Here is a 25,106-nt window from a genome sequence, read left to right as displayed (position 1 = left end):
GTTTTTTTTTATCCCCATACATCGACCATATAAAGCTTCTTCTCCTCAAGTTCTTTAAGATACTTTTCTGCCTTTTTATTTGTTTGCGCATACCCAAAACATTTAACCATCATTTCAAATGCTTTACGAACATCTTGACTCATGGCACCAGCACCACAAACGTATACTGCTGCCCCATTAGATATTAAAGACCAAATTTCTCCTGCATAAATAAGTATTTTGTGTTGGACATACTTCTGTGGTGATCCATCCATTCTTGAAAAAGCCACATGATTTGATACAATAACTCCCGATGCAACATAATTATCAATTTCATCGGAATAGATATGATCCTGCTCTGGGTGTCGACAACCGAAAAACAAAGTACAGGAACCCACTTTTTGTCCAGCATCTTTTAGAAATTTTCTCTCTTGAAGAAAGCCCCGAAAAGGAGCAATACCCGTACCTGCAGCAATCATAATTAAAGGAGTTTCAGGATTAGAAGGCATATTAAAAGTATTCTTAGAAGACTTTAAACTAGCTCGCAATTGTCCATGTTCTTCAAGTCTTTTCAAATAAGATGAAGCAAGTCCTGGATAATATCGATCGTTAGCAAAATCATGCACGACACTAACAGAGATATGAGCCTCTGTTGGATAAACTAAAGGCGATGAGGCAATAGAGTAACGCCTAGGTTGCATGACATTTACTGTAGCTAAAAATTGCTCTAACTCAAGCTGATTAACTTGGGGGAAAGCCATTTGAAGATCAAGTAAAGTTCTATATTTTTTTATAAATTCAGGGTATTGATCCTCGTTATTCTCATCAGGCATTGTCAATTTATCAAAGATATATGCAACTTTTGGAGCACTTACTCGAAGTTGAGCCGCAAAATAGCCAAGCATACGACGTGAGGGAGCAGATAAAAGATCGGCATAATACATTAATGCATTACGAACAGTGCAGGGACCTTTAATAGTAGCAGCTAAAGAACGAGGTGAAAAATTGCTAATAGATTCTGGAGCTATTTCAAATACAGAATCCAAGACAAAACCAAACCCTATTGCAATACGTTCAACAACTTCAATACTATTTTCTGGTAAAATTTCTATATGATCACCAGCATTGTAGAGACTATGTTCATTAAGAGGTGTTAACTGAGATATATCAATCTCGATATGACGAGTACTGCGTCCTGAGCCTTCCTTTTGAAGCTCACAATTATTAAGAATTTTTGCGTTTAATTTACCATTCTTATTTTGCCTTGCTAATTCCCATTTATTAGTTTCACAAGGAGGAATAAATTGTAATTTGACAGCACAAGATTTAAAGTCTTCAGTAGATGAGGTAACTGTAGGAGCAAGTGAATAAGAAGAGGGAACAGAGACACCATATTTAGCAAGAAGATAAGCCCAAAAATGTGAACACCAATCCATGAAATGGGAATCCATATCTTTGTCTGCATTACCATTACCGGGTGAAAAGAAGCGATCTGCACCAAGTTGATATAGGAATTTATCCACCTTGAGAGGGAAAGCTTGATAGGTCCTCCAGTTTTTATTGCCCAAACCGAATACAGCATAATCAATACCGGAAAGTAGATTTTCATTCTCTTGCTGAATATTTGCATCCAAAAATTTGTTAAAATGCTCAGCTGAATCAGGAGGGTAACCGTTATATGTGGCAGTGCAGATAACAACGAGCTCACGTTTTTTCATATCTTTGGGACTTTCATAAGTACCTGTTTGAATTACTTTCCATTGATCCATTGTACATAAAGTAACATTCTTAAAACCAAATTGTTTAGCTTGTGTTGCTAATTGGTTAGCATAATCTTGTGCGGTACCTGTTTGCGTACCAAATAAAAATGTTGCTTTAGGCAATTCAATAGTACTAATACTTTTTCTATTATTAAATGATTCAATGACAGAAGAAATATTATTGCTAGTTTTTTTCCGTTCAATTACAATATTTTGAGATGACTTTGGAAAATCTGTACGAGGGTGAATTGTCATCATCATATCCATAGGTTTTGTAGTAGCTTGATAAGGATCATATTTCACTGGTGGGCCATCTATAATAATAAAGTCAGTACAAGCTCACAAATAAACAATTATATATATATATTTACCATAGCAAAACTTAAATTTATGAAGAAACATACTAAGTACAGTTTTAGCTTCTTGTAAAGCAAATGCCATACCTATACACGATCGTGGGCCAGTACTAAATGGTAACCATGAATAGCGAGACCTGTTTTGTTCTTCCTCAGGGCTGAATCGTTCAGGATCAAATTTATATGGATTTGGATATACTATAGGATTTGTATGCAAGTTTAAGACAGAGACAACACAGTTTGTGCCTTCTGGAACTAGATAACCTCCAGGGACAATACAATCCTTTTTACAATATTTATTAATATTTCTTATAGGAGGATGAAGTCGAAGAACTTCCTTCAGAACTTTGCTCAGATATTTTAAGCTGTTGATTTGTTCAGGTGTGGGTAACTTGTCAGAAGTAATACCGGCATTAGCAATCTCCTGAAGTACTTTGGTTTCGACATCAGGATTTCGGGTAAATTCATATAGAGTCCATGCTAAAGTGTTTGCAGTTGTATCATGTCCAGCAATTAAGAATGTGATGACTTGATCTCGAATATTCTCATCTGACAATCCTAAGTTATGCTCATCATGTGCATTTAACATAAATCCTAAAAGATCTTTTTCCATATTTTTAGCATCTTTACTATCTTTTCGATCTTTAATTACATCTTCAACAATAGTATGCATCAGCTTAATGTTATGGTCCCAGGCGCGATTGCCTGCTGTAGGTAGTTTTTTGAAAAATGTAGGCTGACCAAAGCGATTCACACTCTGACCTAAAATATATCCCATTGCTTCGATAAAAGGATGAGGAGGTTTATCACGATACATTAAATCAAAGGAATATCCGAAACCGATACGTCCAATTGTTTCAAAAGTTAAATTAGTACACCATTGAAGGATTTCAACTTTTTCATCAGGCCTATATTCAGAAAGGATTTTCATAGTTTCCTGTACAATCTTGCCCATTTCTGGTTGATATGCCTTAAACAGATATATATGTATATATAATTATCACAATTATTATTTATCTAAAATCAATCATATATACCTTAATAGCACGAGGACTAAAAGCAGGCATGAGTAGCTTATGAGCCAATTTCCATTCATTATCGTCCGTATCTGAAGTGAATAGTCCATTTCCAGCGAATTGTTTAATTTCCTGTAGTACAACTGTAATTTTCTTTGTAAAATATTCTGATTCTTTTACTAATAATTCGGTAATATCTGGATCATTTGTAGCTACTAGATCAGCACCTAGAATACTAATCGAAACTAAAGGACCGTATTTTTCAAACTGTCGAGCCCAACCTGCAGATCTACAAAAAAAAATTAACAAAAAAAAAAAAAAAAGAAAGAAAAAAAAACAGTATAATATATTGGACTTACAAATCTGGCATCATTTCATAAAAATTCCCTATCATAGGTAATCTAGGAGGACCAGGTATAGTTTTTATTTTATTTTTTACATTAATATATACAACATGTTGTGATTTGACTTTATCGATTTCTGTTAAGACTTCACCAGTAGGTGTTTCCAAAACAATATCATCTAATGGGATTGCTAAACCAAGTTTTTCTGCTGCCAAACTACGTACTGTATTTGTATTTGCACCATTACCTATACCAATAATCTTTCCATTTGTTTCAACATCTTTGCTACCTTTAATCACAATAATCAACGATATTGTTGTGTCTACCATTCAAGATATACAATTATTATAAGAAAATAACAATAAAAAAAAAGGGAGAAGGAAAGTATACATTTGTATTTATGCATTCATGTATATAAATATATATGTGTAACAATCAATCAATCAGCAAATAAAATAACTTTGTTAACATGATTGTGGATAAATTGTTATTCCGATAAGAAAAGGGACAAAAAAGGAGGGAGTCAGGATGTCTGCTTGAATTATAAGTCTAAAAGAAGAAATAAAACCTTAAATATATTATTTAACTAGTAAACAATGCAAGATTATTATGAAATAAGATAAAGAAAATGTATTTATAAAATTATTACTATTTAGAATAATAATAACAAACACACATTTCCGCTTATATGTAGTATGTTTAGCATAAATATATCAGTTTAGTCAATGATTATTATCACTACTATAGGTCTAATACCTCACATTTCCTTATAATACTTGCTATAATTTTTTCAATATATAATAATTTTGGTAATATAGCAATTTTGATTAGATTTGAGATAGAAATATATACATTATATGATTAAAGACATACTTCACCTTATATAAGAAAGTATACTTTCGGATAATGGCCAAAACTACAGAGTTTAGAAATAAGCCTATCTACGCGGAAAAACTTTGCCGTAAGTACTTCTATGTGCTACTAAATAAAGAGAATAAAAATAAAAGCCCCTCAGTATCTGCGCAATATCCCAATTATTTATTCTGAGTTGCCTATTATACGATTAAGAATTTTATTTAAAAATTGAAAAATGACCAATGAGCACATTGTATTTATATACTGTTTTGCCCTGGTCAAATCACTATGAAAAAAAAAGGAAAAAAAAAACCCCTTTTGGGATAAAAAGGGAAAATGTTGAAGTGTATGTATAAGTGATCAGAAAATCATTGTTGAATTGAAAAGAAGATGATTGACAAACAGGTTCACTAACCAAGATGGCCAGAGGGTTCAGGGATTTGGGAGTGAAGCTAGATAGTCCATCTCCAAGGAGAATTGCACATACGGAAGGCCAGCGTATGAGCCAGGTATCAATTGATTTTCTCGCTTTCCTTACATAAGAAATGTTGATGGTAATAGGAGGTTCAAGAGACTAGAGAGTGAGTGGATCTTCAATAGATTTGGGGCATCTGAAGGCGGTTATGCACATATACAAACAAGAAAAACTATGTGAGCATGTGAGGAGACAAAACATACAGTGGTTTGGGTTTAAATATCAGATTTTTCTAAGATTAAAATTAACTCATTCAAGGTGTTGTGGTTTACAGGTAAAATATAATAAAATAGAAAATGAGAAATAAAAATAAATAAAATAAAACAGACAGGAGAAGTACATTGAGAGTTGTTAATATAGTTTATTAAGAGTTAAGTTCAATTCAAGTAAACAAAATAAGGGTTAGTAATGTAAGAGTATTTATATACATATATTGTGAATATGGACGATAAGTAATAATATAACAAATTGTATTTGATAATATAATGATAGACAGAGAATGCTTGTAGTATCAAGAATCATTATAGACATACTTATGTCTTTTGTATATATCTATTTTTATAGCTAATACGTGTACTCTGGGTGAAATCAATTATTTACGCGTATTTGTATTATTCTCAGTTTACCCCAGTTTATCTTACAAAGTTATCTTTATAAATTTATATTCAGCAGAACAAGATAATTTTTAGATGTAGGACTTTTCTATTATTTCTTTTTTCTTTATACAAGAGTAAATATATTCTTAATATGTCTATAGACAGAATTATTATACAAGTGCACTATATATTCTATTATGGCTATTTATGTTATTGAATTAAGTTACAAATCTTAAAACCATGACACAAGGTTCAATATAAATGATTCAATTGTGGCCTTTTTTATTAATATGGTCATTGTTACTAAAGAACAAGCCTTATGTGTATTTTATTGTGAGCCGTTAACCAAGTTTAATGTTGAGAAATTTTCTAAAATCATAGAAGATTTGGAAAACGTCGAAATCTGTTATTACGACGATCCCAAAAGACCATTTCTACAATGTACAAAAAAACAATTTACTCGCAACCCTTTGAAATCCATACATATAAAAGTGAAAAGGAAACTGCAAATGAAGCTGATAAGGAACACAAATTAATTATGTATAGCTACAAAAAAATCATCCAGTAATAGCTGACTTTCATTGCTATCATTTTTATTGATAATGTACTGCAGCTTGTGCAACTTTTAAACCTGATCTACCTTCCTGACGATATTATCTATGAAAGACAACTCTTGTCAATGAAAGATATTTTATCGAAGGTGTGGGAATATTCGAGTTTATTTGATGGCGACAACTCTTCCTCTTTCAATAGATTTGTCTCCATAAACAGCAACTCCAATGATTCGCTTATTAAAAGAGATTCCAATCCCAACAACATTATAAAGAAATTGAAATATGTGGATGCAGATATGCAAGGTAATACAATATACTCTTGATTGCAATTTTACATTTCTTACTAAATAGCAACCTCTTTTTATAGAACTCTTAAAATTTGTTGTGATCAACTCCAAGATTTGCCTGGTCACTCTTAATTCAAACGATTTAAAAAACTTTATCAAGTAAGTGAAAAATGTAATTATAATAAAGCTGCAATCTAACTGTTTCTTTTCATTCAAGAAATAATACCAGCATTAAAAAAAAATCGTCATTGACAATTTGCCGCATACTAACACAATCAGTATCATTGAACGTGATTGTTGATAAGATAGAAATAAAAAAAAGAAGAAGGCAGAATAAATCTGTGAAAACTTTGTATAAGACTTTTATTATAAAATGAAGAAGTTGAATAAGTATAAATTTAATTGAGAATTAAAAAATGAGTGCAAAATGGATTCTTATTTATATCTTGTGGGGAATGAGTTACTTCGCGTCAGGAACAGAATGAAAGAAGATTATTTCCCATAAAATGATTAAAGTTATTTTGTTTGAGCTCTCTAATCTTTGCCCTGATTGAGAAATAATCTCAGTTAACTCTAATAAATATTAAATTATTGGTGCTCGATCTATCAGGTTATTTTTCTTAAAATCAAATAATGAAGTCTCGTTTATTTATATTTGTGAGTGATATAAGGAAGATGCTTTGTATTATATTCATTACTTAATGTACTACTTGAATGCATTTCAGTATATTTTATATTGTATAGTGTATAGATGGTATATGATTATATTTATAAGTTAGTATATCGATAATAATATGGATATATAACTAATAGGTACAATCTATAATTCATATATCCTTATCATTATTTCGTAACGTCAATATTTATTATAATACTATTTTTCTCATCACAAGAATGAAAACAAACAATATTGTATGCATAAAGTATACAACTAATAACTATAATATCATTCGGTCCTTCATGACTCTGATCTGTATATTATAAGATATTATGTAATACATCATTATATACACAACAATGATCTTGCAATCAGTCCTCTCTTTGCTAAACTTACCAGACAATGGATACCTTTCAAAATTCGTGTATTCAATGTATATTTGGTGGTTACTCGTGGCCCTCGGTGAAAGTCATGTTCCATCTTGTCAACCTCAAATCCATGAAGACCCGTATTGCAGTCCTCCAAGCGCAATACCTCTTTCAAACTTCTCAAGACACTAACTCCATCCTATTGTCTTCCTCACGCCCCACTCTCGAATTGGATCCCATCCTTTGCTTACCAATGACTACTTCTGAACGTAGCCGAGTGCTCCGATGGAGACTTGGCTGAGTTACCTGGTGGTAAACCTAAAGGATGTATCTTTCATTCGTATCATAATTGGAGCCGGCGACATGCTATTGAGTGTTTATGTGTACAACATCGTCTCTACATGCCTAATTTAGTCGAAGATCCCATCTCGTTCCCATCTCGTTCCTCCTCAACTTGCTTCCACTACATAAACATCGTTAACCTTCTGATTGTAAGAGCCGGTATACTTTATGGCCTATTCTTTGTACAATTCTACATGAACTTGATTCCTACTTCCATGATAGATTTCCTCCTGAACCCTGTCGATCCTGGTCTCAAGCTGTTTAAATGGTTGTCCAAGTAATAATGTGTGTGTATTCCTGGTCACTTTGGTCTGGTTTGTATTTAACTTGTTTCTTCTCACTTTTTTTCGCTTTATCCTCGTTATATTTTCTCTTAATTCCAAAATACTGCTCTTTTCTTTTTCCCTCTTGTTTTTCTTTTTTTTTTCCCTTCTTGTCCTTTAGGAAGATTTTTATTCTTTATTTTCCCTCGGGCATTATTGCGCACTTATTTCATCGCTATATGCACATTGCCAAAAAAAAAAAAAAAAAAAAAATCAATAATAATAATAAAACTCAGAATTTAATCGTATTGTGCTCTCAATTTTTAAATCCTCGTCTAAGATCAAAGAAAAAAAGCAATAAGTTAACTCATTACATTTGCAATGAGACATGCAAGACTGTTAAATCAAAAAATGGTTTAACTTTAGCCAAGCGTACAGGACTAAATAGAATAAATAAACTTGAAGAAGACTGATTTGAGATAATGATAGCATTTTAGAAATAAAATTTCGACATGAACAAAAATTTTCTATAATATCTAAAATAAGTTCTGATTGGTCTAAAAAAAGTTAAATTGTCTGAAACTTGATCGTGAAAGAAAAAAAAAAAAACGGTGTTGCAAAATAGTGTTTATTTTGTCTTTTATTTTTTTTTTAAAAAAAAAAAAAAAAAAAAAAAAAAAAAAAAAATACAAATGTCTAGACGTGATTCTAATCTAGATTTACCAGCACTTTCTGCTGATGAATCAATACATTCAAGTGGAAATATGACAGACACATCTATTAATGACAATAAAAATTTATTACAGCCTACTTCACAGCCACTAAAACCATATGCACAACATTTAAATTCTCATAATCAGCAACAGCAACACCCTTCATTTATGGATCAATCATTTTTATATAATCTTGACCAAATCTCCTCTAATAATTCCTTATTTTATATGCAACCTCAACAATCTCAGCATCCACCACATCAACAGCAGCAGCAACAACAACAACAGCAGCATTTACAAGTACAAAATTCATTATTTGGTGATCAATTTCTTGAAAAAGCGACAAATGATAATCCTGAATCAGCATTACAAAATAATACCAATGGATCTATGAATGCATCTACTTCTACTTTAGCTCAATCAATAGCTACTAATATTGAATCTTTTCAAGCAGCTGTTACGACATCTGTTGGAGAACAACCTCCTTCATTTTGGACGGGCTTAAATAATGTAAATTTAATTAGGATGAAAATTCTTTAATTACTAATGTTTTTTTTTTATGTAAAGTTTATTTCTAATGTGACGCATACTAGCCTATTCCCAACCTTTCCAAACATTGCACGGAGTTTTACTGAATATCTTGCTAATCATCCAGTGCCATTTTTAAGTTCCTTGTAAGCAACATTAATTGACTCATATATACATATATACATATTTAAGTATATGAATATAGTATTTATTTCTTCTTTTTCTTTTAAATATTTATACATATATGTTTATAGTAATCAACAGCCTACAGCGTCACCTATACCATCAAATATGCCTTCATCTTCTATAGAATATGATCCGTTACTACAGTTTAAACAAGAAAATGATCATTCAAAAACAGGGTAAAAAAAAAAGAGAGAGAGAGAGACGTTTTAGTTATACGTAGTTGTTACATATTATTAATAATCTTCTACACTATCAGTCTACAAATTAGAGTGTTGGGTGTACCTCAAACCGGTGCAAAATCTAGAGTCGAAACACAAATTAAATTATGTATACAATTAGTAACAAATGGAGGCGATAAAGCTCAATGGTGGTCACATTTGAAATTACCAGAACATATGGTGACTAAAGATAAATTAAAGAAATCTGGTATAAATCGATTCAATAATAGTACAGCATCAGATACTGGATTGCCTATAAACCCCGAAAAGCTCCTATATCTACAAGCAAGAGTGTTATGTGCCAGTGATCCGTCAAAAAAAGTAACTACCTGCTTTAGTTGTATTCAAAGAGAGGTAAAGAAAAAATAAAATTGCTCAAATGTTTAAATGTTTAAATGAATATTTGTTTACAGCGTAAAAGATCTCAAAGAAGAAAAGAAAATAAACAGCAACAGAATAATGATGAGATAGAAGATGAAAAAACTGAAGATGAACAAGCGGCAACTTCAGATGAGGAAAGGATTCTATTATTTAATTGTTCTGAGATAGTTGATTTTAGTGCTGGTGACACTATTCTGCCGACTCGTATTACTTGTTATTGTAGACATCATAATGAAAGATTAGGTTTTTGGTAAACTGCTTAAAAGACTAATTAACTCGTTTTTTTTTTTACTAAAATATCCCTATATAGTATATATTTTGAAATGTTAGATCATACAGGAAAGAAAGTAGCAGAAGGAATTTCACCAGCAATTATGATTACAGATGATCATAAATCAAATAAAGTAAAGGCAGGATTAAAACGGCGTCGTACAGAGAATGAAGTAGTACCAGAATTAAAAATACCTGCACTAAGTTGGATAAAATCATCTTTACCATTTGTTAATAAGTTAGATACTGTTTCTCCTTCTTCCTCTACTACTACGACTACGACTACTACTACTACATATAATAGCAACAATTACTCTCCTTTGTCCAATATAGATGATACAAAACCTCTATTAAAATCTATGCTGCCATCTACTGCTCTTATCCAACAACAACAACAACATCCATCACAGCAAACAACAACAGGATCACAGCAATATTTATATCCACTAAACAACAGTAATATGTCATCTATACAACAACAACAACCATCTTCTTCTTTACCGCCTATAATGAAACGATTAATACCAAATGAAGCACCTACAAATGGAGGAATTGAGATTACAATTTTAGGTGCAAACTTTTGCCCTGGCTTGACAGTTATGTTTGGTGATAAACCTGCTACTAATCTTCAATATTGGTCTCCCAATACACTCATTTGTACATTACCTCCTGCAACGCAACCTGGTGCAGTTGTCGTATCATTTAAAGAATCGCCACCCACAGATAAACATAATATTATGGTCTTTACTTATTCAGTAGAAACGGATCGTGCTTTAATGGAATTGGCACTTCAAGTTGTAGGAATGAAAATGACAGGTATTGTTGAGGATGCGAGGAAGATTGCTATGCGTATTGTTCAAGGAAATAATAATAATAATAATAATAATTCGACTGGCAATAATCAATTGTTTGTTTCAAATATCAATTCTTCTGAAGAAGAAAATAGAAACTCTCACTCATCAAAGTTGATAGTAAAATCAGAGCCAACTGAATATAATTTATCTTGAGCGAAAAAAAAAAAAAAAAAAAAAAAAAAAAAAAAAAAAGACATACCTCCTTTTAACTGCTGATCTCCTATATTATGTACAATTATAACCTGTATATTCTATATATCCATGCTCATCTTTTATTTAGCATAAATCGAATAGTCTGTATATATGTATATACATAAACATAAATGTTTATAAAAACATAACATATGTAAATTAATATTATTTTATTACTATTTTGTTTTGCTTAGTATGTATGCATACTCATTTGATTAAAAGATGTAAAATATGTATAATGATAAAAGTATATCATATGTTAAATCAGTCTTTGATATACATGCATGATGATATATATAGTCATTTAGTTTTTGAATTATTAGAAAAAGGCTCGCCACATACATTAATACAGCCTGCATTTAATATTTGACAGATAACCAAAAAAAAAAAAAAAAAAAAAAAAAAAAAAAAAAAAAACGCTTTATAAAGTGCATGACCTTGTTAATAAATATGTTTAATATGAATGAACATATAATATACAATATGAATTACATGATAAAGGGGGGAAAGGGAATAAGGCATATAAGCATATTTATATGAAATGAAAAGTTATTTACAGGATATATAGATATATGTTTGAAAATGCACCAGATTTACTGAACATTATTCATGGCAAACGCAAGTGCAGATAAGCATTTAAGAGTTCTATCCAAATATGTGTAATCAGGATTAGATGAAATTGAATGCTTTAAAAGATCTAAAAAAAGAAAAAGATAAATAATTATGACCTAATTGTAGTGAACCTCATAAGTATATTTATTACCTGTTAGTAAAAGACAATAACGAGTTATCCTTTGAATAGGCGCAATCATATAATCAGAAAGTAACATTTTATTTGTTTCCTTTTTTCTTATTGTGTCCTTTTTTTTTATGAGTCAAAATAATGCTATATAACATATAAATATGTATTTACCTGAACTAACTGACGATACACAATATTTGAACTCGCCTTTGATAAATATTTTCTTGATTTTGAAAAATTGACAGAGTAAGCAATATAGATTTCAAAATAAGGCTCAAGACTACAAAATATCTTTCCAATGCAAAGTGCATGTTTTTTACTATCATCCTCTAAATACTGAGTCACTGTTTCGTGTAAGCCTTCAACAAGGATTGTAGATAAGGCAATTAACTGTGGTATAAATGCAAATATTATTTCTACATCTTTTAAATTGACAAGGGAAGACTTTTTCTGGCTTCTCTTTGCAGCATGCATTAAAGGATCCATGTAAAACTAGTATACATGTAAATATATATATATATCCATTAGCTCATGATTTTGTACATAATATCATTATACCTACGTTTTTTATAGTCAATAAATGGTTTAAATATGTTTCTTCTGTTGTTAATAACTCGGTCATAATAAATTTGAATAATTGAGTAGATCTTTTCGTATCCTTTTTAGACTATAATCACAACATGGAAAGAAATTAAATATGTTTAAAATATAAAAAAAAAAAAAAAAAAAAAAATTACCTTATCAAATTTTAAAAAGTTGGGAGGGTGAATCATGTATTCTGCATATTTATTTCTCCATGTAGTGATACCTTTCAATTCTTTACTTGATTTTTTATTGTTTAGATGATTATCAAGCATATCAAGTCTATGATGAAAAGAGGATTGCTTTACTACAGATGTAGAGTCCAAGTTCCAACTTTGTCGGTTACGACCTGAAGAGGGAGAAATATTATTTAATGGAGTCGTAGGCCCTGATTGTGTAGTCAATAGATTAGATACGTCTATCATAGTTGGAATAAGGGTACTTTGTGTCCTTCGAGAATTCCTTAATTCCTTTTCTGTTGATGTACCAAATAAACTTCCCTCCAAAAATGAAAATGATCGTCGTAAATTCTTATTTTGTTGATAATTCTCGACTATATCTGTTGAATTATAGCTTTCTGGAAAATTAGTTGTAAATAATACTGGTGATACGTCTTTTAATATAGTCTTTACTGTATTCGATGCCCATTCTTTAACCTCAATTTCATCAAAGCTTTGATGAGTATAAGGAGGCATTATTTAGAATTGAAAAAAAAAAGTAAGTTAAAAAAAAAAGAAAAGAATGGAAAAAAGAAGAATTAAAGGTTTAGAATATAAAATATTTATATTAATAGCATAAATCACTCTTCTTCCTAATCTTAATCTCTTTCTCTATCTGCCCCCCAAAAAAAGGAAAGAAAATGTACATGCAAATGATTATGTATTTCTGCCCGCATAAATCCGATCTTTATGGGATCTTCAATTTTTTAGACTTCGCGGAGTTACCATGGTGATTATCATACTACCCGTTTTTTTTTTTCTTTACTTTTTTTTTAAAAAAAAAAAATGCATCATACTGTGCATTTGTTCTTATGAAAGGAGTAGTAATTTACTCAATTAAGTTAAGTTTTATCCCGATATATTCATAATCTTTATTGCTCGAATACATGTATAAAACAATTTATATTAAACTCTGACGTACAAATGATATTACACAACTATGCAACTTCAGTTATGAATATTCGGTTCGGGAATATAATGAAAATCTTATGTACCCTTGCTTTATGTTTTACTAAGCATAAAGAGATAACATCATAGTTCTCTAAAACTACCACTATGTAACAGGGCTATTTAATAGTATTATTTTAAAGCAGTATAGATTTGATGAGACAACAGTTAATCTACCTATTATCTGTTTTCATAGTTAAATCATACTAGAACAGTAGAATTATGTATATTTAACCAAATGGAAAATAGGCTTGTTTGTTTGTTGATTTCGATAATGATATTATGATTTATAGCTTATCTTCTTATTACTCTTCACTAAATAACAATAGAAAATTACCTTACATAATGTTATTAACCTACTTGATAGTTTTTTCTTTCATTTTCCTTTTCTTTCTTTTTTTTTTTTTTCTTCGCTTAATTTTTGCGACTCTACCGACCCTCTCTAATATTGGTAGATTTAAACCAACAAACTAAAGAATGGGTGCTTGGACAGTTCTAATTTTCTAGCAACTCATTCGGCACAGAAATCGGGTTACAAAGAGCCGAAGCCTGGAATTTGACATAGAGCGCGTTAATATAAAACTCAAGGAGAATAAATTAATTTTCTTAAATTCTGAGTCAAAAAGAAGTTTAATTTATATTCAAATTGTGGGTTTTGAATATACTTTGATTATTATATACATATTTATATTTAGAATAAAGAAGTTCCTTGACTTCTTTTACATTAGAAAAAAAAAAGAAAAAAGATGTATAATAATTAAAGAATGATGTAATAGTAATGTCTGTTTAAATGATAAATATCTTTTATAGAAAAATTATTTAAAAAATTCTATGGAGTACAAGATGTTTTTTAATACATCAAATTCTCCCGGGTCGGAGTAAGGGAGCTAAATTCTCCCCCTCCCAATATGGGAGCAACGGGCAATAGCTTATATGTACAAATTATTCTTATTTTTCTTTTTTTATCTTTTTTTTTTTTTTTTTTTTTTTTACATTAGTTGACAAAACTTGTTATATTGACATTATTGAGAAAATATGAATAATTGCAATAATTTAATTTCATCAAAATAATATATTTTAGACAAGTTAACAATTAGATTAAAAGTAACTTCAATAAGCAGTACAACATACAGTGAATCACTAAAGTGTTACCATGTATTTGATTTTCATGATTTTTTAACTTTTTTTATGTTGCTCTTCTATAGGTTTGGTTTACTAATCTTTTTCTCTGTTACTTCAAAAATTAGAGGTTTTAAGCGATCTAATGATACAATTTGAGGTCCTAACTTCATTCGTGTTGTTAATTAGACTGAACGTTTCAATCGCTCATCCCATCATCTAAGATTCCGCATAACTGAGTCAATTGAAATGAGCTTCTTATATAATAGATTTTACCCGTTTTTTTTTTTCAGCTTTATGATTTTAAATATTTAATGGAACATAACAAACTGATTTTAGCAATAAAGGCATAGTTTTTATTTTTATTTTTTTTTTCTGTCTATATCAGGATATAATTCTCTAAAGCCATAGCCCAAGATTAATCTCTGATCATCTTGGTAGATTGATCGTCTGATCATTCTATATTGGTCATTTTATTACAGCAGTTGAAGCAGCCAGATGCCTAAGAGGTCAAGATATTAACATTTTCGCTCAGACTATTTGTACATTCCTTAAGACATCTAATTTCGATTTCAGCATCAAAAAGTTTGAATTACCATTAACTAATAAGTGAAAGAAGAATTAGTTGGAATGGGCATAAACTCACAAAAGTTGGACCGTTGAAGACTGGAAAAAAAAGTTGTTTTCAGCGACGAAACAAAAATAAATAGGCTAGGACTGAATGGAAAGCAGTGGACGTGAGTCAAAAGGGTTCATCCTTTTTGAAGATCAAGCTGTTAACTATCAGTACAAAAGCGAAAGTAAGAGTCTAATGTTGTAGAGCCGTTTTACACAAGATGGTTTTGGCTTGATTGCCAAAATAGAGGGCCGGATGAGCTTGCGATTATATTACAAAGTGCTTATTGGTGACTTTATAAATACTCTGAAAGATTATGGGTTAAAATTGGAGGATCTAAAACATATGACCAAATATACACAAAAAAAGAGCTCGATATCTATGAACAAATTTAAAGTAATGAAGGGTAGCTAATAGTATGCGCATACATCTGTTGTCTTTAGAAAGCTTATACATAATTATAATTGTTATAGTAAATTTAAAGTAATTTATGGCTTATTTTTCTTTTTATGAAGCCCAAAAAAATATCCTTTTCATCTACATCTACTAAGCTATTCGCTTTTAATGCCTTGATAGTTTGTGAATTACATTCTGATTCATAAAACTTGAGTTTAACAAAAGCGTCATTGAAGAAACAGGTGATACATTTTTATCTTTTCGTTTTGTATCTATGTTTTGAGTGACAAGGTAGGTCGAAAACATCGCTATAAACATTTACACGATACCAATCTTCATTGTATTCTCCTTCAAGTAATTATCCAAGATAAAATAAGCATCTAAACAAATAAATCAGTCAATTGAACATTAAATGTACTCAATCTAATACATACAGTTTTATAATCACCAACTTTATGAACAATAATTCAACCTGAGAACTGAAAAGATCAATGTTATTGACAGTGGTATCGAGGCTGAATTTATTGGTACATTTGGATATTTTTGTTAATACATCGTATTCAGATAATGTAAAAAAAATAATGAAAACAAAAAGAATTAAAGATAAAAAACATTTCGTTACTAAACAACTATCTGTATTTATATTATACTAATAAATCCTGAATAAAAAAAACAAAAATAAAAACAAAATAAACTATGAAAGAACATAAGTCATAAAACAATGTTAGTATTCAATACATTTTGTCGATTTAAAATACTGATGTACGGGTTATCTATTGCGTATTATTATTATATAATGATCCGATTTAAGTTGTGGTGTTTGTGTTCAGGAAGAGAAGTATAAAATAAACAAAGATAAAATATACGAAATTTGTCAATACTTTTATTAATATGAAGATATTATATTAATCGAAATTAACTAAGGAAAAATAAAATTATATATGTTTATATAAATGTCTGCTATTTACACTTTTTATATAATCGATTTATTATTGATTTATCCGTTCAAATTGTATGTTATCATCCCTTTACAGTATATTAGTTTGTATAATCAGGTTATATATTATTGAGTGATCGATTCAATGTAGACGATATATACAATAGTTGTAATGGATAAACACTTATTTCCATCGCTTATTAAAACTCATCTTAATTTGATATATACGACGATAATATCATTATATCAAGTTTAGTTTATGAATATTGACAATCATTTACGTTTGACATGACAGCTAAATTATAATTATGATCAGCGGTACCTTAATTTTAGCTCTAGAACTGTTTATCACTGTACTTGTACTAATATCAGCACTGTGTATGAATATTTTAGTTTAACTTTAACATTTAACTTTATTTTCGTATATAACGATATTATGAGATTACTATGCTAATTATTATACTATATCCAATCACGACAAACAATCAATGTAGGCGAGATGTGATCGCCAATATCAAATGTTTTGTATAACAAAACAACAACATATTAATATAAAAACATAAAGAAAGTATTATGCTTAAACGCATCAAAAAGGCCCTCCAAATAAAAGGCAACTAAACAAAATATAAATATAATTAACTTGAACCTAAATAACCGATTTATAAAATATTTTTACTTGGTAACTACAGATTCTAAATAACATGCGTCAAAATATATATTTTTCATAACATTGACATTATTAGAAAAAGAACCGACTTCTACCTAATGAAGAGTTATATATATATCTGTAATATATATTACCCGTTATAAAAAACAAATGTAAACAAGAGAGAAAAGAGTAAATTTGAAGCAATTTTGTGAAACACTGCAACACCTTTTATGTACAAATAAATTGAATAACAGCAGGTTCAATTATAATCGCCGACTATAAACAAAAGGATATAAAGTATATAGAAGCAGCTGTATGAAGAACGAATTTCAAAAATACAACGAATTTTGGAAATATTTTAATCAACAAACAAGATATGCTTCATCTCATAACACATACATCTAATAAACCATTGAAAAAATATTCCTAAAAAGGAAACTGCAGTGTTTATAAAAATCGCATTTCGCGCTCCGCCCCAAATTTAACTTAATATAGAAGGAAGGAAAAAATAAATAAATAAATAAATAAATAAAGGAAAAAGGAATGGAGATAGATAGACAGACAGATAGAGAGAGAGAGAGAGAAAGAGAGAGAAAATAAAATCAGACAAGATAGAATAAGATTGCTTGCAAATGACAGGTAAAAAATAGAGGAATAGAGTTTACTACATTGTATTATATTATATTAAATTATAATATAATATGTTATGATATGATATGTTATATTATGATATGTTATATTATCTTGGAGCATATATTTATATAGTAGAATGAATAAATGAACAGTTATTACTATTAGACTAAATTACTATTAATACTGCTGCTATTGCTATTACTCATATATGTGTGTAATTTTTTTTTCTAATAAATAACAGTAGTCTTTTGTAATAAAATAGCATAGCATATTTATATGTATGCTAAATATGTATTTGAGATATTATTGGAATATACTAATGAATTAATATCAATCAAAGCATAATAATACTGGTTAAAATTAGCTAAAACTAGCTAAAACTGGCTTATATGCTTATTATTAATTCTATTATATGTATTTTATGTATTTTATGCCTTTTTAGTGAAAACATGAATTATATAGTTACCTTTATACGATATATATCTATTACTTTATTATTATATAGTTACTATCACCTAGACAACGTTAACTTTTTTTTTTCTGATATTAATTTTCATGCTTAAAATGGTATCTAATTAGCTGAAGGCCAACGGTAGTCATAGACAACACATATATATTATACTATGCTATTACATCATCCTCATTTTATGATTTAATAAGGGGCAAACTATATAAATCATATAAGCCATATAAATCATATAAATCATATATAATAGAACTTGAACATTTGCTAAGGTTTAGATTGAATCAGATCAGAATAGGTCATTTACTGACAGCTCATTTCAAGTAATGGAGTGCATTTATGACTCAAATATCTCTATATTTTTATCTTTATTTTTATTGTCGTTTTCTTTTTATTATACAATATTGGTTCCTTATTGTTCCTGAATTATTTTAGTACCCTCTAAATTATATAATTTAATTTGCTTGTATCAGCACTGTCAAGACAAGATTAAAATACCGCACATATATATTTAAAAAAGAAGTCAATCAATCCATACACATCTTCTTTCGTTTATCCATCATGACGGTACCCTCAAACAATACTGAGGACCAATCTCATGGCCATTCAAAGAATTTAATACGCTCATATCGAGACGTAGCTGAACAAGGCTCCTCACTGAAAGTCCCATCCCGGCCCATATTCCCTACCACTGCAAGGATCGCCGTTTCTCTGGGAAATCAACAATACGTCCCAGTCACTGCGAATCTTAGATCGAAACCATCCATCATTCATCGTACTAGTAGTTACAAGCACTCTGTTTTTTATTGTATACCTAAGGAACAAAGTTTTTTGATTACAGAATTCCAAAAAGCTCGCAATCTCCGTTTTCCTTTTGGAGTTTGTATAGGTACCCATGCTACTGAGGATAGCCAGGGGAAGATTATTGAGGTAGTTTTCGCTAACTCCGACTCCGTTGAGAATGCTTGTCAAACACCAATTTCAGTGGGGGATCATCAATTCACGGCAAGTAAAGCTGTTGCTGGTGGCCGCTCTTTGATAAAGGTTCACCTGTCCAAGATCCCATTTCTTCCTGCAGAGGAACTTCATCAGACTCTATTAGATAATTTTTCTAGATATGGAATGGTTCGAGATATAGTTATTTACTTAGATGATGAGTCTCGTACCGCCTTCTGTGGCAACGGAGCTATTTTTCTTGATCGATACGTTGATAATTCATCCGCTGAATCAAAACAGTGGGATAACCTTACTTACAAGATTGATCTTGGTAACGAAACATTCTGCCTTGGCAAGTGGGCCAAGATGGAATCTCACTGTGTTTACTGTAAACAAATGGGTCATACCCGTAAAGATTGCACTGAGCTCCCTACCATTAGTAAAACTTGTTACGTCTGTGATAGAAGAGGCCATCTTGCTCGCCATTGTCCTCGAGTACACGACAATAAGTTAGCTTCATCAAAGAAAAGGGTCCGTTCCGAAGAGCAAACTTTCGTTCCTAGTTTAGACAAAGTACTTATTAAACCCGCTACTCCTACTGCTATCAAAGAAATAATAGACTCAATGGCTACCGTTCCAAAGGGTACTAATTCAGAGCAACTTATCACTGAAGGACCAACACCAATCCCTTCTCACTCTACAAATACATCCACTTCGGTTTCATCTATGGATTTCTCGACTGATGAAAATGAAGTTCATGATCATACCATCCTAGAATACACTATCAATAATCCTGAGAATACTTCTGGCTCTATTTTGCAACAGCTTAGTCAAACTCCAGCTCAATCAGATCCACAAGCTCAATTGGCAGGTCAAACTCAAGTAGAGCCTCATGCTCAATTGGTTTCTCAAACCCATGATCTGCAACAGAAAAACCATTCGGTAAATCTCAGTTCTTCTAATACTTCTACTCTACGAAGATCTACTCGTTCCACTAAAGGTATCGCTCCTAAAAAATATGGTCATGACTCCTCTCCCATCGCTTCTCGTCAATCCGAGGAAACTCAATGTTGAGGAGTCCAGTTCTAAGCATCCCATTTAAAAGATTATTTACTTAAAAAAAAATATTATGAATTATATATTTACAAATAACTCAACTACACCTAACATCACTAATACTACTTCGGTACCTCCTCTTATTACTATTGACTCTGCTACGGATCAAGAACAATTTCCTCTCTTACCTGATTCTTTTCAATCCAATACTATCAAGATTGCTTCCATTAACTGTCGCAGTCTTGTCAAAATTAATAATCCTACTACTCGGCAAGATTTTGTCCGCTTCTTACGAAAAGTAACTAATCTAGATATTCTCACTCTACAAGAAACAAATGCATCATCCTTGGAACTTGAAAAAATTTTAACTAGTCTTTTCAGATCTCAACATACAATGTGGAGTAAACACTGTGGTATAGTCTGCCTTAACCCTTTACTTCAGCTCCAACCTATCTTTATATCAACGGATCAACGTGTTCTCAAATGTACTGTGTCACATTCACAACGTATTTTTGATCCACTTACCATTGTCACTATCTATGCACCTGCTCAGCCTTCAAAACGTCAATTGTTTTTTTCTCGTATACTTGATTTACCTATTCTTGTTCCAAAAGGAATCAGTTTGAATGATACTCTTATCAGTAGTATCACTCTTCCGACACGCACAATTATCACTGGAGATTTCAACTACAATGCTCATGATGGGTCATCAAAGTCATTGACTGGATCTCAGGGGATGAGTAATCATCAACAACGCTGGCATCAACATTTACAATCAATTTTCCGTAGTTGTTTAGACCCTGCTAATAATTTACCTACTTTTCGTCGGGGACAACAAATGTCAACCATTGATTACATATTTTCATCTTCTGATTTATACTATCAAAAGGTGGACTCTACTGTAGAATTTATTTCTCCATCATGGACTGATCATGCCCTTTTAACGTTTTCTTTCAAATGTAGTTCCACAAATACAGGAAAAGGTTTATGGCGTGCTAATCCGGCTTTAGCCTCTAATCCCAAGTTTTTAGACTATATGCATCAAGAAATAAACAATATTTGCAATTCCTTTCGCTCTGGACTCAGTCCTCAAATTCGGTGGGACTCCATTAAAACTACGGTCAAAGAAGTAGCTCGTAAATTTAGTCGTACCCACTCCAACTGGCGTCGCAAACATTTAGATTTATTACAACAAAAACGTCTTGACATTATTAACAAACAATTACCCTCGCCTGGGGTATTACAGTTTAAACTAGCAAGAGTGGAAACCCAAATACAAGGTTTACAAGAAGAAATGGTAGCTAATGATGCCTTACGTGCTCAGAAATTTTGGAGGGAAACAGGTGAATCATCACCTTCTTACCTTAAACGATCTATTACCACTCGATTAACTAAAAGCTTCGTACCAGAACTAACACATCCAATTAGTTCAACCTCTTGTACTTCACCGGAAACCTTAACAGAGGCTGCTCGCATTTTCTATCAACAGTTATATACTCCTGACAATATTGACCTACACGCTACTGACCGCTTAGCTCAAGCTATAGATCCTTCTTCCACTCTCAGTGATGATCAACGGAAATCTTTGCTCGAGCCATTCCTCAAAGAGGATTTGTTTGAAGCTGCTAAACGTTCTCCAACACAAAGTAGTCCTGGAACTGACGGTTTACCGTATCAAATTTTGTTTCACATTTTACATAATTCTGCTGCACTTCCTATTGCTCTTCAAGTCTATAATGATGCTCTGTTGAAAGGTATTTTCCCTGCTAGTTGGAATAAAACATGTATGATTTTACTTCCTAAAAAGGGTGATCTAAAAAATTTAAGTAATCATCGACCTATCAGTCTTATCAACACGGACGCAAAAATTTTCACTCGATTACTCAAGGTCCGTCTAATGGGATATCTTAACCATTTAATCAGTCCTCAACAGATGGGATTTATGCCGCACAGATTCATAGGAGAAAATGGAAAAACTTTGCATACAGTAATGTCCATAGCCGAACACACCTCGTCAACTGCTATTGGTCTTTTACTTGATCAAGAAAAAGCATATGATCGTATTCATCCAACGTATTTAGCTCAAATGATGAAGCGGTTTGGTATCCCTGATCAAATAATATCCTCTCTTAGTTCTCTTTTTTTCAACACGAAAATTCAGATAAACATTAATGGTCATCTTTCTTCTCCTGTTCTTCAAAAACGCGGACTTCGTCAAGGTGATCCTATCTCGCCCCTACTTTTTAATATTGCTTTCGATCCTTTCTTGCGATCTATCCATCAGTCATCCCATTTTCAGGGTTTTACATTTCCTGTTCTTCCGTCTGGATATTCTCTCCCTCCTCTCAAGGTGATGGCTTATGCTGATGATACACTGGTACTACTTGAAGATCACAACGATTTTCGTTGTTTAGAAAATTTAATTCATCAATATTCACTCGCTTCTAATGCGAAATTGAACTTTGAGAAAACTCAAGCATTTTCTCTATCAGGCAAATCCAATCATTATTGGACTTCCTTTCTGAATTCACTGTCCTCCCCTATTACTTCATGGCATGACAAACATCCTCCACAAGCCTTGACATATCTTGGTTATCCTCTTTATTCAAGTGCAAGTCAGAGAAACCTTGCTGTTGATCAATTAATACTAAAAATCCAAACTGGTTGTCAAATTCATTCCGAACGTAATCTGTCGGTAATAGGTCGAACGGTCGTAATCAACACTCTTCTACTGTCTAAATTTTGGCATGTGTTACGTGTGGTTCCCCTCACAAAGTCCCAGATCGATCGTATTCGTGGTATATGTGGCGCCTTCCTTAACGCCTCTCGCTTCCCTCGAATAGCTTATCGTAATTTAATTCCACATAAACATCATGGTGGATTAGGAGTGCTGGATCCAATGGTTCAACAAATGAAACTGCATTGGCGTTGGTTGGCAGATCTCATTATTTCACCAACCATCTTACAACAACCACAATATATAAGTGCCACATTTTTACACACCAGTATTCCGTATATCAAATATGGTTTATCCCTTATCGCTACTAAGGGCTCCTCATCTTATTAATGGCCTCTATTATTTCCTACAAGAAGAAAGGGATTTAATCATTTGACCAACAATGCATTTAAACTGTTTTTTCCCTACAAGACTCATTGCCGCCTAGTAATATCGATCATGCCGATCTGTCATTGGCGACTATGTTAGACCTGGATTTAGCTTCCATTATTACTTCAACTTCCCAGACTCCATTCATTTCACAAAATGAGTCGTTGAGGTTTACAGTATTCGCTCGAAATACCTTAGGGATGTCCAAAGTGAGAGCTAAGGATTTCTTTATTATCGACTTAGAAACTGGTTTACTTCGACAACGTACTGATCGTGAAACAAGGTATCCCAGGTTACTCCATAAATTTCGAGTCGCTGTTGGCTCGAATTCCGTTCGACTTTTGTACAATTTTTCTCGGCACATGCATTTCGTACTTCCTGCCCCTGATCTTCCAGATGCTGGCTTATTCCCTATTGTCGAAACTCAAATGCCCTTTTTCATTCGTTTATTCGAATCTCCTAAACATCTTGGTATTTTGATACGTGACACTCTGTTTCCTCCTCAAGCAACTACGAAACTTAGTCCTTCTCAATGGAATAAATTTTGGCGTACATCTCTTCCTCCAGCAGCCCATACCGTGTGGTTTCGAACAATTCACGATAAAATCCCCACCAAAAGTCTACTTAATCATCTAATTCCAGACACTCATCCATCACCTGAATGCACTCATTGTCATCATCCCGAGGATAATCTCAGACATTTTATCTATGAATGTCCCATCAAACGGCATATCTGGCATACAACTATTACTACCTTTTTCCCCAGAGTACAAATTACTTCTCAACAGCTATTGTCTTTGTTGTTCTCTCTAGATTATGGAGAATTCAAAGATTTGACCTCTCCTGTGGCTTCCTCTGTTTCCTTTTTATCTGTTGTTGGTTGTATTTTACTCAGCCTGTGGAAAAATCATTGGCGATCGGTTTTCGATAAGCATCCTTTTAGTTCCGATATTCTTCTTCCTTTTTGCTCGGCTGTCATTTGGCAATTACACTTTCAAAATAAAGCAGACATATAATCTCACCACTACGATCTTTTGTTGAGCTTACAATACTAACGAAGTTGCTCTCTTATAATTTTTTTTTCTCTTTGAAACGAATTTTCAACAAAACTTTTATTTTATATTCTTTAATCTATTTTTTTTTCTAGTCCCATCGGGACGTTAAATAAAATTTAGAAAGACAGCTTCGCTGCCTTTCCCTACAAAAAAAAAAAAATCAATCCATACATACACATGTGTATTATTTATTCTCTCATAATATCAATAATGTAAGGAGTGTTTGTATACGTCATCTTTTCTTATCTTTATTTGTTGTTTATTTCATCTTTTTTTTTTCTTTTGTTTTTTTTTTCATAACCCCAGTTATTTAAAGAAAAAAAAAAAGAAGTGTATTTCTTTTAGCTTTATATCTTTCAACTATACATGTAAAAGATGGTATATACAGATATAATACATAAAATGAAACAATAGAGGTATTATATAAAATAAAATAAAAGGGAACAGAGTAAAAT

General features: G+C 31.6%; 7 protein-coding genes across 7 annotated transcripts; 4 read left to right on the top strand and 3 right to left on the bottom strand.

Moving 5' to 3' along the window:
- Window positions 1-8: 8 nt before the first annotated feature.
- BX663DRAFT_490382 (cytochrome P450) lies at window positions 9-3,784 on the bottom strand (the record flags this gene model as incomplete). Its single annotated transcript, XM_051524951.1, has 4 exons — window positions 9-2,053; window positions 2,111-3,065; window positions 3,133-3,400; window positions 3,471-3,784. 4 exons carry the CDS (start codon window positions 3,782-3,784, stop codon window positions 9-11), a joined length of 3,582 nt encoding a protein of 1,193 aa, XP_051377986.1.
- Window positions 3,785-5,671: 1,887 nt separating this feature from the next.
- On the top strand, window positions 5,672-6,385 carry BX663DRAFT_582840 (uncharacterized protein; the record flags this gene model as incomplete). The annotated part of the gene is made up of 3 exons (XM_051532208.1): window positions 5,672-5,872; window positions 5,995-6,238; window positions 6,303-6,385. 3 exons carry the CDS (start codon window positions 5,672-5,674, stop codon window positions 6,383-6,385), a joined length of 528 nt encoding a protein of 175 aa, XP_051377985.1.
- A 2,127-nt stretch (window positions 6,386-8,512) lies between these two features.
- Window positions 8,513-9,780, top strand: BX663DRAFT_272280 (uncharacterized protein). The gene is made up of 4 exons (XM_051521957.1): window positions 8,513-9,076; window positions 9,134-9,240; window positions 9,359-9,456; window positions 9,537-9,780. The coding sequence occupies exons 1-3, from the start codon at window positions 8,546-8,548 to the stop codon at window positions 9,402-9,404; spliced, it is 684 nt and encodes a 227-aa protein (XP_051377984.1). The 5' UTR covers window positions 8,513-8,545; the 3' UTR covers window positions 9,405-9,456; window positions 9,537-9,780.
- Window positions 9,065-11,399, top strand: BX663DRAFT_272264 (uncharacterized protein). The gene is made up of 6 exons (XM_051521956.1): window positions 9,065-9,076; window positions 9,160-9,240; window positions 9,349-9,456; window positions 9,537-9,852; window positions 9,912-10,129; window positions 10,190-11,399. Exons 3-6 carry the CDS (start codon window positions 9,386-9,388, stop codon window positions 11,154-11,156), a joined length of 1,572 nt encoding a protein of 523 aa, XP_051377983.1. The 5' UTR covers window positions 9,065-9,076; window positions 9,160-9,240; window positions 9,349-9,385; the 3' UTR covers window positions 11,157-11,399.
- A 389-nt stretch (window positions 11,400-11,788) lies between these two features.
- Window positions 11,789-12,559, bottom strand: BX663DRAFT_443882 (Dbl homology domain-containing protein; the record flags this gene model as incomplete). The annotated part of the gene is made up of 4 exons (XM_051523592.1): window positions 11,789-11,892; window positions 11,959-12,055; window positions 12,109-12,429; window positions 12,500-12,559. 4 exons carry the CDS (start codon window positions 12,557-12,559, stop codon window positions 11,789-11,791), a joined length of 582 nt encoding a protein of 193 aa, XP_051377982.1.
- A 4,634-nt stretch (window positions 12,560-17,193) lies between these two features.
- On the bottom strand, window positions 17,194-17,466 carry BX663DRAFT_526249 (uncharacterized protein). The gene is made up of 2 exons (XM_051529880.1): window positions 17,430-17,466; window positions 17,194-17,367 (listed from the first exon to the last, which is right to left on the bottom strand). The coding sequence occupies exons 1-2, from the start codon at window positions 17,454-17,456 to the stop codon at window positions 17,239-17,241; spliced, it is 156 nt and encodes a 51-aa protein (XP_051377981.1). The 5' UTR covers window positions 17,457-17,466; the 3' UTR covers window positions 17,194-17,238.
- Window positions 17,467-19,059: 1,593 nt separating this feature from the next.
- BX663DRAFT_546720 (uncharacterized protein) lies at window positions 19,060-24,612 on the top strand (the record flags this gene model as incomplete). The annotated part of the gene is made up of 6 exons (XM_051530974.1): window positions 19,060-19,507; window positions 20,054-20,434; window positions 20,661-21,379; window positions 21,737-22,055; window positions 22,905-23,516; window positions 23,639-24,612. The coding sequence occupies 6 exons, from the start codon at window positions 19,060-19,062 to the stop codon at window positions 24,610-24,612; spliced, it is 3,453 nt and encodes a 1,150-aa protein (XP_051377980.1).
- Between the last annotated feature and the right edge of the window lie 494 nt (window positions 24,613-25,106).

Source organism: Cokeromyces recurvatus (assembly GCF_025118155.1).
Source record: "Cokeromyces recurvatus strain NRRL 2243 chromosome Unknown BX663scaffold_46, whole genome shotgun sequence".
Taxonomy (NCBI): Eukaryota; Fungi; Mucoromycota; class Mucoromycetes; order Mucorales; family Mucoraceae; genus Cokeromyces; species Cokeromyces recurvatus.
This window is presented reverse-complemented; position numbering and strand designations above follow the sequence as displayed.